At 41.1% G+C, this 17,270-nt stretch overlaps 1 protein-coding gene across 6 annotated transcripts in view; it reads left to right on the top strand.

Moving 5' to 3' along the window:
* The window catches only part of atp2b2 (ATPase plasma membrane Ca2+ transporting 2), a gene marked incomplete at its 5' end in the record, with an annotated part of 233,873 nt that overhangs the window by 92,566 nt on the left and 124,037 nt on the right, over positions 1-17,270 (top strand). For 5 of the 6 annotated variants that reach the window (XM_055869921.1, XM_055869917.1, XM_055869916.1 and 2 more), the window contains 4 exon segments: positions 573-614; positions 3,050-3,214; positions 4,389-4,603; positions 5,387-5,629. In XM_055869921.1, coding sequence (XP_055725896.1) covers positions 573-614; positions 3,050-3,214; positions 4,389-4,603; positions 5,387-5,629 — 665 coding nt within the window. 6 annotated transcript variants of the gene reach the window in all.

Genomic DNA, 17,270 nt, shown 5'->3' with positions numbered 1-17,270 from the left:
ATAGTTGTTGACTTGATTTATGTAGTGAATGATTTGATTTCTCTCTAGAGAAACAGCGCATTGGGCTCACAATAAATAAATAAATACATGGAATTCAAGTAATTGATCCGACGTCGCTCAATTAGTTGTTTAAATAACCCCTAAAACTGAAATGTCAGTTAATCGTTTAGCACAAGCGCTAGGAAACCTTTCAAAAGATGACATTTAAATATTTAACTGCATAGTCACATTATTTGCAAATCTAGTTTTATTATCAATTATCTATTTTGATTGACATTATTTCTAATAGTCACTAGCAAGCCCAGGCGAAAACACAACGATTTCGTTAGCTCGTAACCACAAATTAGAAACGAGTCGACGTCTAAATTAGCATCCCCTGCAGTAGAGCTTCACCTCATTAAGTAGCAGCTGTTATGTACGTGACTGTCATGACAATGTTAAATAAATATTCATTTTATTCCTGTCTTCCTTTACTTGTTATGTTTATTTCACCGTAATGTCCTGGCGATGATTGTGTGTTTGTTTTTATTGTCGGTTCTTATTGTTCTGTGTCTCGTATGTCTCCATCGTAGGTAAAATACAGGATGGGAATATGGAGAACAACCAGACTAAAGGTAACCTATTTTCAACTTTCCCCTCCCTCCTAGTTTGGTTTGTGCTCTGACTAGGGATGCACATTTCCTGTAACCCCCCCCCCCCCCCCCCCCTCAAAAAAATCCCAGCTTTTCCAGAAATCATGGTTGGAAATTTCCGGATTTCATGCCTATTCCCTTCTGATTCCGGGAATATTCATTTCCTGGAAAACCTAGGAATTTGGGGCAAGTTATCATTATTTTGCAACCCCAGCTCTAACGATCCTCTAACATTCCCTTAACGTTAAGTCTCTAACGTACTTCTGATGTTGAGTAAACATCCATTCAACCTGATGTACGTCTTGTGTCCGCAGTGTTGTTGTCACGGGCTGCAGTGTTGTTGTCACGGGCTGCGGTGTTGTTGTCACGGGCTGCAGTGGTGTTGTCACGGGCTGCAGTGTTGTTGTCACGGGCTGCAGTGTTGTTGTCACGGGCTGCAGTGTTGTTGTCACGGGCTGCGGTGTTGTTGTCACGGGCTGCGGTGTTGTTGTCACGGGCTGCGGTGTTGTTGTCACGGGCTGCGGTGTTGTTGTCACGGGCTGCAGTGTTGTTGTCACGGGCTGCAGTGTTGTTGTTACGGGCTGCAGTGGTGTTGTCACGGGCTGCAGTGGTGTTGTTACGGGCTGCGGTGTTGTTGTCACGGGCTGCGGTGTTGTTGTCACGGGCTGCAGTGTTGTTGTCACGGGCTGCAGTGTTGTTGTCACGGGCTGCAGTGTTGTTGTCACGGGCTGCAGTGTTGTTGTCACGGACTGCAGTGTTGTGGATGTCTCAGCTCTATATGAGCATGTCTCAAGGTCTCTCTCTCTCTAATCTCTCTTGCTCTGTCTTTCTCTCTCTCTCTCTCTCTCGGTATCTCTCTCTTTTAGAGGTCAGTCTGCCCGGAGGTTGTTCCAATCACTTTGTAACAATAGTGTTCATCTTGAAGGTTTTCCTGCTAGCTAGCAGGCTCTCTCTGTACAGGGCTTTCTCTGTACAGGGCTCTCTCTGTACAGGGCTTTCTCTGTACAGGGCTTTCTCTGAACAGGGCTCTCTCTGTACAGGGCTTTCTCTGTACAGGGCTCTGTCTGTACGGGGCTTTCTCTGTACAGGGATCTCTCTGTACAGGGCTCTCTCTGTACAGGGCTCTCTTTGTGCAGGGCTCTCTCTGTACAGGGCTCTCTCTGTACAGGGCTTTCTCTGTACAGGGCTTTCTCTGTACAGGGCTCTCTCTGTACAGGGCTCTCTCTGTACAGGGCTCTCTCTGTACAGGGCTCTCTCTGTACAGGGCTTTCTCTGTACAGGGCTTTCTCTGTACAGGGCTCTCTCTGTACAGGGCTTTCTCTGTACAGGGCTCTCTCTGTACAGGGCTCTTTCTGTACAGGGCTCTTTCTGTACAGGGCTCTCTCTGTACAGGGCTCTCTCTGTACAGGGCTCTCTCTGTACAGGGCTTTCTCTGTACAGGGCTTTCTCTGTACAGGGCTCTCTCTGTACAGGGCTCTCTCTGTACAGGGCTCTCTCTGTACAGGGCTCTCTCTGTACAGGGCTTTCTCTGTACAGGGCTTTCTCTGTACAGGGCTCTCTCTGTACAGGGCTCTCTCTGTACAGGGCTTTCTCTGTACAGGGCTCTCTACAGTGCTTTACATTGTATCGTGATGATGTAACCAAGGGCAAATCGTTCTTCAGTTATTATTCTCCTGAAGAATAGTGAATGTTTTCTACACGCAGATACAAATGTGAAGATTCAAATGATTAATTAAAAACAAAGAACACATCAATTAAATTACTTTAAGGAAGGATGTGGATTGAGTGTTGTGAGCGGTATCTTTTTAACCTTGGACAACCTTTAACCTTTAACCTTTTTAACCTTGGACAACAACGTTTCTGCTGAGAACAGCATTTTGTTCTCGTCTTACACCGGATCCAACAGATGACATTCCCTGAACCTTTTTAACAACAATTCTCTTTCAAACTCTTTTGCTATTTTTGAGGTTTTTTGAAATGTGAAACTTTTTTTAAAATGTCGACCTACACGTGTTTTTTTTCTCCCCCTGACTAGTTTAGTTAACTAGAATTGATCACTTCTTCAGACAGTTGTGGTGAGAGGTTAAAGGCTGGTTGAACATAGCAATGTATCCAAGAGGATATAGGTACCACCGTCTCTGTTGGTCAGTGCTTAGAGCGTCACTGGTTTCCATGACGTCTTTTACTTCAATGGATGGACTAGACCTAAGTTGGGGTCTTTCCTACAGCATAGGCCACAGGTCTCAACCTAAGTTGGGGTCTTTCCTACAGCATAGGCCACAGGACTAGACCTAAGTTGGGGTCTTTCCTACAGCATAGGCCACAGGACTCAACCTAAGTTGGGGTCCTTGCTATATAGAACAGACCACAGGGACATCCCATAATAATCGCTGTCTGTGTTCCTGTGGTTGTTTCAGTGAAGAAACAGGACGGGGCGGCTGCCATGGAGATGCAGCCTCTGAAGAGCGCCGAGGGAGGAGAGATGGAGGAGAAGGAAAAGAAGAAAGCAAATGTCTCCAAGAAGGAGAAGTCTGTCCTCCAGGGGAAACTAACCAAGCTGGCTGTTCAGATCGGCAAAGCAGGTACGGCAGATCAATCAATATGATAAATTATGTCAAATCACTCGTTAGGGCCTTGGTCAGGGAGGTGACCAAGAATCCGATGGTCACTCTGACAGAGCTCCAGAGTTCCTCTGTGGAGATGGGAGAACATTCCGGAAGGACAACCATCTCTGCAGCACCCCACCAATCAGGCTTTTATGGTAGAGTGGCCAGACGGAAGCCGCTCCTCAGTAAAAGGCACATGACAGCACGTTTGGACTTTTCCAAAAGACAGCTAAAGGACTCTCAGACCATGAGAAACAAGATTATCTGATCTGATGAAACCTAGATTGAACTCTTTAGCTTGAATGCCACATGTCACGTCTGGAGGAAACCTGGCGCCATCCCTACGGTGAAGCATGGTGGTGGCAGCATCATGCTGTGGGGATGTTTTTCAGCAGGAGGGACTGGGAGACTAGTCAGGATCGAGGGAAAGATGAATGGAGCAAAGTACAGAGAGATCCTTGATGAAAACCTGCTCCAGAGTGCTCAGACCTCAGACTGGGGCGAAGGTTCACTTTCCAACAGGACAACGACCCTAAGTACACAGCCAAGCCAATGCAGGTGTGGCTTTGGGACAAGTCTCTGAATGTCCTTGAGTGGCCCAGCCAGAGCCCGGACTTGAACCCGATCTAACATCTCTGGAGAGACCTGAAAATAGCTTTGTAGCAACACTCCCCATCCAACCTGACAGAGCTTGAGAGGATCTGCAGTGAAGAATGGGAGAAACTCCCCAAATACAGGTGTGCCAAGCTTGTATCGTCAAGAAGACTCACGACTGTAATCCCTGCCAAAGTACTGAGTAAAAGGTTATTTTTTAAATTTTTTATACATGTGCTAAAATGTCAACACTTTCCGAATGCACTGTATATATGATCCTTAATTTATTTATTTACTATGTGTACCAGATATAATTCAGATTACTCTGACGTTCTGAGACGGAATAGGGAGATTATATCACAGAAAGAAAATGTAGGAGTAGATGTGGAATGCAGGAAATCAAATCACAGAAATAAATGTTATTCAGAAGTATTTGCTGCTGTGCTGTTGATTTCTAAAGATAAAAGTTGAAATAAATATTTGCTATCATATGAGTCAAAACAAACCAGGCATCTCGCACTTTCATCTGTTTACAAGCAGCCATTTTCTTGTCCAGGTCTAGTGATGTCAGCCATCACAGTGATCATCCTGGTGCTGTACTTTGCTGTGGACAACTTTGTCCTGCAGAAGAGGCCGTGGCTGACGGAGTGCACTCCCATCTACGTACAATACTTTGTCAAGTTCTTCATCATCGGCGTCACCGTGCTGGTGGTGGCTGTACCCGAGGGGCTGCCCTTGGCCGTCACCATCTCCCTGGCCTACTCTGTCAAGGTATGTACGCACGCACGCACGCACGCACACACACACACACTGGTCGGCACCATCTCCTACTCTGTCAAGGTATGTACACAAACACGCACGCACACAAACACACACAGTGGTCGGCACCATCTCCTACTCTGTCAAGGTATGTACACACGCACGCACGCACGCACACACACACACACTGGTCGGCACCATCTCCTACTCTGTCATGGTAAAGAAACAAAATCTAGCTATTTATCATTATATACAAAATATATATTTTTTGGGCAAACTTCCAAAACTACTCTGTTAAGCTATATATATTTAAAAAAAAACTCTTATCTGATGTCTTGCAGCATTAAAAACTATTACCTGACGTGTTGCAGAACCAAAAGCTATTTAACAAGAAGTTCTACCTGTACAATCTCTGTGACTAATTACTTCTGGCAGATTATTGCACGCCATGTTGCAAACATATCGCGGCAAATTATCTTTCTAGTGCTGTCTGTGCCTTCCTTAATTGCATCTGATGGGATAAAAAAACAATATGTATTGGATTGAAACATGATTCAAACAGTTTTAGAAACTTCAGAGTGTTTTCTATCCAAATCTACTAATAATATGCATATCTTATCTTCTGGGGATGAGTAGCTGGCAGTTGAATTTGGGCATGCTTTTCATCCAAAATTACGAATGCTGCCCCCTACCCTAGAGAAGTTTAATTGCCTCTGATGGGATACAAAACAATATGTATTGAATTGAAACAAAAGGCTAAAACCTCCAACCACACGGTTGATATTTCATCCTCAGAAAATGATGAAAGATAATAACCTGGTCCGCCACCTGGATGCATGTGAGACGATGGGTAACGCTACGGCCATCTGCTCCGACAAGACCGGCACGTTGACCACCAACCGCATGACGGCCGTGGCGTGCTACGTGGGGGATGTCCACTACAAGGAGATACCAGACCCTGGACTTCTGTCTGTTAAGTCTCTGGATATCCTTGTCAACGCCATCTCCCTCAACAGCGCGTACACCACCAAGATACTGGTAAGAACCTATCACACTATATACTATACTAACAGGATACTGGTAAGATACTGAGATATTACACCAACAACACACTGAGATATTACACCGACAACATACTGAGTTGTTACACCAACTACACACTGAGATACTACACCAACTACACACTGAGATACTGAGATATTACACCAACTACACACTGAGATACTGAGATATTACACCAACAACATACTGAGATATTACACCAACTACACACTGAGATACTGAGATATTACACCAACTACACACTGAGATACTGAGATATTACACCAACTACACACTGAGATACTGAGATATTACACCAACTACACACTGAGATACTGGGATATTACACCAACTACACACTGAGATACTACACCAACTACACACTGAGATACTGAGATATTACACCAACTACACACTGAGATACTGAGATATTACACCAACAACATACTGAGATATTACACCAACTACACACTGAGATATTACACCAACTACACACTGAGATACTACACCAACTACACACTGAGATACTGAGATATTACACCAACTACACACTGAGATACTGAGATATTACACCAACTACACACTGAGATACTGAGATATTACACCAACTACACACTGAGATATTACACCAACAACACACTGAGATACTACACCAACTACACACTGAGATACTGAGATATTACACCAACAACACACTGAGATATTACACCAACTACATACTGAGATATTACACCAACTACATACTGAGATATTACACCAACTACACACTGAGATATTACACCAACTACATACTGAGATATTACACCAACAACACACTGAGATATTACACCAACTACATACTGAGATACTGAGATATTACACCAACTACACACTGAGATATTACACCAACAACACACTGAGATACTACACCAACTACACACTGAGATATTACACCAACTACATACTGAGATACTGAGATATTACACCAACTACACACTGAGATATTACACCAACAACACACTGAGATACTGAGATATTACACCAACAACACACTGAGATACTACACCAACTACACACTGAGATATTACACCAACTACATACTGAGATATTACACCAACTACACACTGAGATACTGAGATATTACACCAACTACACACTGAGATACTGAGATATTACACCAACTACACACTGAGATATTACACCAACAACATACTGAGATACTGAGATATTACACCAACTACACACTGAGATATTACACCAACTACACACTGAGATACTGAGATATTACACCAACTACATACTGAGATATTACACCAACTACATACTGAGATATTACACCAACAACACACTGAGATATTACACCAACTACATACTGAGATACTGAGATATTACACCAACTACACACTGAGATATTACACCAACAACACACTGAGATACTACACCAACTACACACTGAGATATTACACCAACAACACACTGAGATATTACACCAACTACACACTGAGATACTGAGATATTACACCAACAACACACTGAGATACTGAGATATTACACCAACTACACACTGAGATATTACACCAACTACACACTGAGATATTACACCAACTACATACTGAGATACTGGGATATTACACCAACTACATACTGAGATATTACACCAACTACACACTGAGATATTACACCAACTACATACTGAGATACTGGGATATTACACCAACAACACACTGAGATACTGAGATATTACACCAACAACACACTGAGATATTACACCAACTACACACTGAGATACTGAGATATTACACCAACAACACACTGAGATACTGAGATATTACACCAACAACATACTCAGATATTACACCAACTACACACTGAGATATTTCACCAACTACACACTGAGATACTGAGATATTACACCAACTACACACTGAGATATTACACCAACTACACACTGAGATATTACACCAACTACACACTGAGATACTGAGATGTTACACCAACAACACACTGAGATATTACACCAACAACACACTGAGATACTGAGATATTACACCAACAACATACTGAGATACTGAGATATTACACCAACAACACACTGAGATATTACACCAACAACACACTGAGATATTACACTGACAACATACTGAGATACTGAGATATTACACCAACTACACACTGAGATATTACACCAACAACATACTGAGATACTGGGATATTACACCAACAACACACTGAGATATTACACCAACAACACACTGAGATACTGAGATATTACACCAACAACACACTGAGATATTACACCAACTACACACTGAGATACTGAGATATTACACCAACAACATACTGAGATACTGGGATATTACACCAACAACACACTGAGATACTACACCAACTACACACTGAGATATTACACCAACAACACACTGAGATATTACACCAACAACACACTGAGATATTACACCAATAACATACTGAGTTGTTACACCAACTACACACTGAGATATTACACCAACTACATACTGAGATACTGGGATATTACACCAACTACATACTGAGATATTACACCAACTACACACTGAGATATTACACCAACTACATACTGAGATACTGGGATATTACACCAACAACACACTGAGATACTGAGATATTACACCAACAACACACTGAGATATTACACCAACTACACACTGAGATACTGAGATATTACACCAACAACACACTGAGATACTGAGATATTACACCAACTACACACTGAGATATTACACCAACAACACACTGAGATATTACACCAACTACATACTGAGATATTACACAAACTACATACTGAGATATTACACCAACTACACACTGAGATATTACACCAACTACACACTGAGATACTGAGATATTACACCAACTACACACTGAGATATTACACCAACTACACACTGAGATACTGAGATATTACACCAACTACACACTGAGATATTACACCAACAACACACTGAGATACTGGGATATTACACCAACTACACACTGAGATATTACACCAACTACACACTGAGATACTGAGATATTACACCAACAACATACTGAGATACTGAGATATTACACCAACTACACACTGAGATATTACACCAACTACACACTGAGATATTACACCAATAACATACTGAGATACTGGGATATTACACCAACTACACACTGAGATATTACACCAACTACACACTGAGATGTTACACCAACTACACACTGAGATATTACACCAACTACACACTGAGATGTTACACCAACTACACACTGAGATATTACACCAACAACATACTGAGATACTGAGATATTACACCAACTACACACTGAGATATTACACCAACAACACACTGAGATACTGAGATATTACACCAACTACACACTGAGATATTACACCAACAACACACTGAGATATTACACCAACAACATACTGAGATACTGAGATATTACACCAACTACACACTGAGATATTACACCAACAACACACTGAGATACTACACCAACTACACACTGAGATATTACACCAACAACACACTGAGATATTACACCAACTACACACTGAGATGTTACACCAACTACACACTGAGATATTACACCAACTACACACTGAGATGTTACACCAACTACACACTGAGATATTACACCAACTACACACTGAGATATTACACCGACAACATACTGAGACACTGAGATATTACACCAACTACACACTGAGATGTTACACCAACTACACACTGAGATGTTACACCAACTACACACTGAGATATTACACCAACTACACACTGAGATGTTACACCAACTACACACTGAGATATTACACCAACTACACACTGAGATATTACACCGACAACATACTGAGACACTGAGATATTACACCAACTACACACTGAGATGTTACACCAACTACACACTGAGATGTTACACCAAAAACATACTGAGATACTGAGATATTACACCAACTACACACTGAGATATTACACCAACTACACACTGAGATACTGAGATATTACACCAACTACACACTGAGATATTACACCAACAACACACTGAGATATTACACCAACTACACACTGAGATACTGAGATATTACACCAACTACATACTGAGATGTTACACCAACAACACACTGAGATATTACACCAACTACACACTGAGATACTGAGATATTACACCAACTACACACTGAGATATTACACCAACTACATACTGAGATATTACACCAACTACACACTGAGATATTACACCAATAACACACTGAGATATTACACCAACAGCACACTGAGATATTACACCAACAACACACTGAGATACTCAGATATTACACCAACTACACACTGAGATATTACACCAACTACACACTGAGATATTACACCAACAACACACTGAGATACTGAGATATTACACAAACTACACACTGAGATATTACACCAACAACACACTGAGATACTGAGATATTACACCAACTACACACTGAGATATTACACCAACTACACACTGAGATATTACACCAACAACACACTGAGATACTGGGATATTACACCAACTACACACTGAGATATTACACCAACTACACACTGAGATGTTACACCAACAACACACTGAGATATTACACCAACAACACACTGAGATACTCAGATATTACACCAACTACATACTGAGATACTGAGATATTACACAAATTACACACTGAGATATTACACCAACAACACACTGAGATACTCAGATAATACACCAACTACACACTGAGATATTACACCAACAACATACTGAGATACTGAGATATTACACAAACTACACACTGAGATATTACACCAACTACACACTGAGATACTGAGATATTACACCAACTACACACTGAGATATTACACCAACAACATACTGAGATACTGAGATATTACACCAACTACACACTGATATATTACACCAACTACATACTGAGATACTGAGATATTACACAAACTACACACTGAGATATTACACCAACTACATACTGAGATACTGAGATATTACACCAACTACACACTGAGATACTGAGATATTACACAAACTACACACTGAGATATTACACCAACAACACACTGAGATACTGAGATATTACATCAACTACATACTGAGATATTACACCAACTACACACTGATATATTACACCAACTACACACTGAGATACTGAGATATTACACCAACTACACACTGAGATATTACACCAACAACATACTGAGATACTGAGATATTACACCAACAACATACTGAGATATTACACCAACAACACACTGAGATATTACACCAACTACACACTGAGATATTACACCAACAACACACTGAGATACTGAGATATTACACCAACAACATACTGAGATATTACACCAACTACACACTGAGATATTACACCAACTACACACTGAGATATTACACCAACTACATACTGAGATACTGAGATATTACACCAACTACACACTGAGATACTGAGATATTACACCAACAACATACTGAGATACTGAGATATTACACCAACAACATACTGAGATACTGAGATATTACACCAACTACACACTGAGATACTGAGATATTACACCAACAACACACTGAGATACTGAGATATTACACCAACAACATACTGAGATACTGAGATATTACACCAACAACATACTGAGATATTACACCAACTACACACTGAGATACTGAGATATTACACCAACAACACACTGAGATACTGAGATATTACACCAACAACATACTGAGATATTATACCAACTACACACTGAGATATTACACCAACTACACACTGAGATATTACACCAACTACACACTGAGATGTTACACCAACAACATACTGAGATACTGAGATATTACACCAACTACATACTGAGATATTACACCAACTACACACTGAGATATTACACCAACTACACACTGAGATACTGAGATATTACACCAACTACACACTGAGATACTGAGATATTACACCAACAACACACTGAGATACTGAGATATTACACCAACTACACACTGAGATACTGAGATATTACACTGACAACATACTGAGATATTACACCAACTACACACTGAGATATTACACCAACTACACACTGAGATACTGAGATATTACACCAACTACATACTGAGATATTACACCAACAACACACTGAGATACTGAGATATTACACCAACTACATACTGAGATACTGAGATATTACACCAACAACATACTGAGATATTACACCAACTACACACTGAGATACTGAGATATTACACAAACTACCCACTGAGATACTGAGATATTACACCAACTACACACTGAGATACTGAGATATTACACCAACTACACACTGAGATATTACACCAACTACACACTGAGATACTACACCAACTACACACTGAGATACTGAGATATTACACCAACTACACACTGAGATATTACACCAACTACACACTGAGATACTACACCAACTACACACTGAGATACTGAGATATTACACCAACTACACACTGAGATATTACACCAACTACACACTGAGATACTACACCAACTACACACTGAGATACTGAGATATTACACCAACTACACACTGAGATATTACACCAACTACACACTGAGATATTACACCAACAACATACTGAGATACTGAGATATTACACCAACTACACACTGAGATACTGAGATATTACACCAACAACACACTGAGATATTACACCAACTACACACTGAGATATTACACCAACTACACACTGAGATACTGAGATATTACACCAACTACACACTGAGATACTGAGATATTACACCAACTACACACTGAGATATTACACCAACTACACACTGAGATATTACACCAACTACACACTGAGATACTGAGATATTACACCAACTACACACTGAGATACTGAGATATTACACCAACAACACACTGAGATACTGAGATATTACACCAACTACACACTGAGATATTACACCAACTACACACTGAGATATTACACCAACTACACACTGAGATACTGAGATATTACACCAACTACACACTGAGATACTGAGATATTACACCAATAACACACTGAGATACTGAGATATTACACCAACAACATACTGAGATACTGAGATATTACACCAACAACACACTGAGATACTGAGATATTACACCAACAACACACTGAGATACTGAGATATTACACCAACAACACACTGAGATATTACACCAACAACACACTGAGATACTGAGATATTACACCAACAACATACTGAGATACTGAGATATTACACCAACAACACACTGAGATACTGAGATATTACACCAACTACACACTGAGATACTGAGATATTACACCAACTACACACTGAGATACTGAGATATTACACCAACAACATACTGAGATACTGAGATATTACACCAACAACACACTGAGATACTGAGATATTACACCAACTACATACTGAGATACTGAGATATTACACCAACAACACACTGAGATATTACACCAACAACACACTGAGATACTGAGATATTACACCATCTACACACTGAGATACTGAGATATTACACCAACAACACACTGAGATATTACACCAACAACATACTGAGATACTGAGATATTACACCAACAACACACTGAGATACTGATATATTACACCAACTACACACTGAGATACTGAGATATTACACCAACTATATACTGGGATATTACACCAACTACACACTGAGATACTGAGATATTACACCAACTACATACTGAGATACTGAGATATTACACCAACTACATACTGAGATACTGAGATATTACACCAACAACACACTGAGATATTACACTGACAACACACTGAGATACTGAGATATTACACCAACTACACACTGAGATATTACACTGACAACACACTGAGATACTGAGATATTACACCAACTACACACTGAGATACTGAGATATTACACCAACAACACACTGAGATATTACACCAACAACACACTGAGATACTGAGATATTACACCAACTACATACTGAGATACTGAGATATTACACCAACAACACACTGAGATACTGAGATATTACACCAACAACACACTGAGATATTACACCAACTACATACTGAGATACTGAGATATTACACCAACTACATACTGAGATACTGAGATATTACACCAACTACACACTGAGATATTACACCAACAACACACTGAGATACTGAGATATTACACCAACAACACACTGAGATATTACACCAACAACATACTGAGATACTGAGATATTACACCAACAACACACTGAGATACTGAGATATTACACCAACAACACACTGAGATATTACACCAACTACATACTGAGATACTGAGATATTACACCAACAACATACTGAGATACTGAGATATTACACCAACTACACACTGAGATATTACACCAACAACACACTGAGATATTACACCAACAACACACTGAGATATTACACCAACAACACACTGAGATATTACACCAACTACACACTGAGATATTACACCAACAACATACTGAGATACTGAGATATTACACCAACAACACACTGAGATATTACACCAACAACACAGTGAGATATTACACCAACAACACACTGAGATATTACACCAACTACACACTGAGATACTGAGATATTACACCAACTACACACTGAGATATTACACCAACAACACACTGAGATATTACACCAACTACACACTGAGATACTGAGATATTACACCAACTACACACTGAGATATTACACCAACTACACACTGAGATATTACACCAACTACACACTGAGATATTACACCAACTACACACTGAGATATTACACCAACAACACACTGAGATATTACACCAACAACACACTGAGATATTACACCAACAACACACTGAGATATTACACCAACAACACACTGAGATATTACACCAACAACACACTGAGATATTACACCAACAACACACTGAGATACTGAGATATTACACCAACAACATACTGAGATACTGAGATATTACACCAACAACACACTGAGATATTACACCAACAACACACTGAGATATTACACCAACTACACACTGAGATACTGAGATATTACACCAACTACACACTGAGATATTACACCAACAACACACTGAGATATTACACCAACTACACACTGAGATACTGAGATATTACACCAACTACACACTGAGATATTACACCAACTACACACTGAGATATTACACCAACTACACACTGAGATATTACACCAACTACACACTGAGATATTACACCAACAACACACTGAGATATTACACCAACAACACACTGAGATATTACACCAACAACACACTGAGATATTACACCAACAACACACTGAGATATTACACCAACAACACACTGAGATATTACACCAACAACACACTGAGATACTGAGATATTACACCAACAACATACTGAGATACTGAGATATTACACCAACAACACACTGAGATATTACACCAACAACACACTGAGATACTACACCAACTACACACTGAGATATTACACCAACAACACACTGAGATATTACACCAACAACATACTGAGATATTACACCAACAATATACTGGTAAGATACAAGATACACCTGAAACAAACGGACCCCCTAAAACACCTGAAACCCATTGAACCTCCTGAAACACCTAGAAGTGTGTTTTGCAGTAGAAATGCAGTAGTGTGCAGTAGTGTGCAGTAGAAGTGTAGTAGTGTGCAGTAGAAGTGTAGTAGTGTGCAGTAGAAGTGTAGTAGTGTGCAGTAGAAGTGTAGTAGTGTGTAGTAGAAGTGTAGTCGTGTGTAGTAGAAGTGTAGTAGAGTGCAGTAGTGTGCAGTAGAAGTGTAGTAGTGTGCAGTAGAAGTGTAGTAGTGTGCAGTAGAAGTGTAGTAGTGAGCAGTAGAAGTGCAGTAGAAGTGCAGTAGAAGTGCAGTAGAAGTGCAGTAGAAGTGCAGTAGAAGTGCAGTAGTGTACCACCAGGCAGACTCTTTATAATATCGTCTGGAGTCTGGTCACAGCTGGACTGGGAGCTATAATGTAGTGCTGTAAAGAAGCCTTGTTTAACGTTAGATTGGCTCTCCTGACTCCCAGAGCTCTGTCTGTGTCTGAGGGAGTGATCCTCTTCCTGGCATCTCTAGAAACACCTGCTTTTATTACTGCCTTGCTACCTACCTACCTGCCTGACTGCCTTGCTACCTGCCTGCCTGCCTTGCTACCTACCTGCCTTGCTACCTGCCTGCCTACCTGCCTTGCTACCTGCCTGCCTGCCTTGCTACCTGCCTGCCTGCCTTGCTACCTGCCTGCCTGCCTGCCTTACTACCTACCTGCCTTACTACCTGCCTGCCTGCCTTACTACCTGCCTGCCTGCCTGCCTGCCTGCCTGCCTGCCTGCCTGCCTGCCTTACTACCTGCCTGCCTGCCTGCCTTACTACCTGCCTGCCTGCCTTACTACCTGCCTGCCTACCTACCTGCCTGACTGCCTTGCTACCTGCCTGCCTGCCTTGCTACCTACCTGCCTTGCTACCTGCCTGCCTGCCTGCCTTGCTACCTGCCTGCCTGCCTTGCTACCTGCCTGCCTGCCTTGCTACCTGCCTGCCTGCCTGCCTTACTACCTGCCTGCCTTACTACCTGCCTGCCTGCCTTACTACCTGCCTGCCTGCCTGCCTGCCTGCCTGCCTGCCTGCCTGCCTTACTACCTGCATGTCCACAAAGGCCTAGAAGCCTAGGAAATTTGAATTGATCATACAACCTTCCTCCATGGACTTTGATACAGGATAAGAGACAGATCAACAGATCTTGATTCTATTTAAACCATCTGAAAGTGTAACCTTCTTTACCCCCCAAAAAAACAACCGCCAATTGACCAATCAAAAGATATCAAGTTTACAGTAAACTTGGATCACCAGGCCCAATCTCAACAGGGTGTCACAGCATTTAAAGGCTTGTTTTGGGGATGAGATCAATGTAAATAAGACACAATTCCTGAGGGGACAATCAAAACCCCCTTTGAATAGAGTAATTTAAAGTTCACGCTGTACAGAGATACAAGTTACCACAGAGATTATATATACATATAGATCAAATCAAATGTATTTATATAGCCCTTCTTACATCAGCTGATATCTCAAAGTGCTGTACAGAAACCCAGCCTAAAACCCCAAACAGCAAGCAATGCAGGTGTAGAAGCACGGTGGCTAGGAAAAACTCCCTAGAAAGGCCAAAACCTAGGAAGAAACCTAGAGAGGAACCAGGCTATGAGGGGTGGCCAGTCCTCTTCTGGCTGTGCCGGGTGGAGATTATAACAGAACATGGCCAAGATGTTCAAATGTTCATAAATGACCAGCATGGTCAAATAATAATAATCACAGTAGTTGTCGAGGGTGCAGCAAGTCAGCACCTCAGGAGTAAATGTCAGTTGGCTTTTCATAGCCGATCATTAAGAGTATCTCTACCGCTCCTGCTGTCTCTAGAGAGTTGAAAACAACAGGTCTGGGACAGGTAGCACGTCCGGTGAACAGGTCAGTGTTCCATAGCCACAGGCAGAATAGTTGAAACTGGAGCAGCAGCAAGGCCAGGTGGACTGGGGACAGCAAGGAGTCATCATGCCAGGTAGTCCTGAGGCATGGTCCTAGGGCTCAGGTCCTCCGAGAGAGAGAAAGAGAGAATTAGAGAGAGCATACTTAAAT

Source organism: Salvelinus fontinalis, chromosome 18 (assembly GCF_029448725.1).
Source record: "Salvelinus fontinalis isolate EN_2023a chromosome 18, ASM2944872v1, whole genome shotgun sequence".
NCBI lineage: Eukaryota > Metazoa > Chordata > Actinopteri > Salmoniformes > Salmonidae > Salvelinus > Salvelinus fontinalis.
Note: the sequence above shows the minus strand (reverse complement) of the source record. Positions and strands in the feature narration are given on the sequence as shown.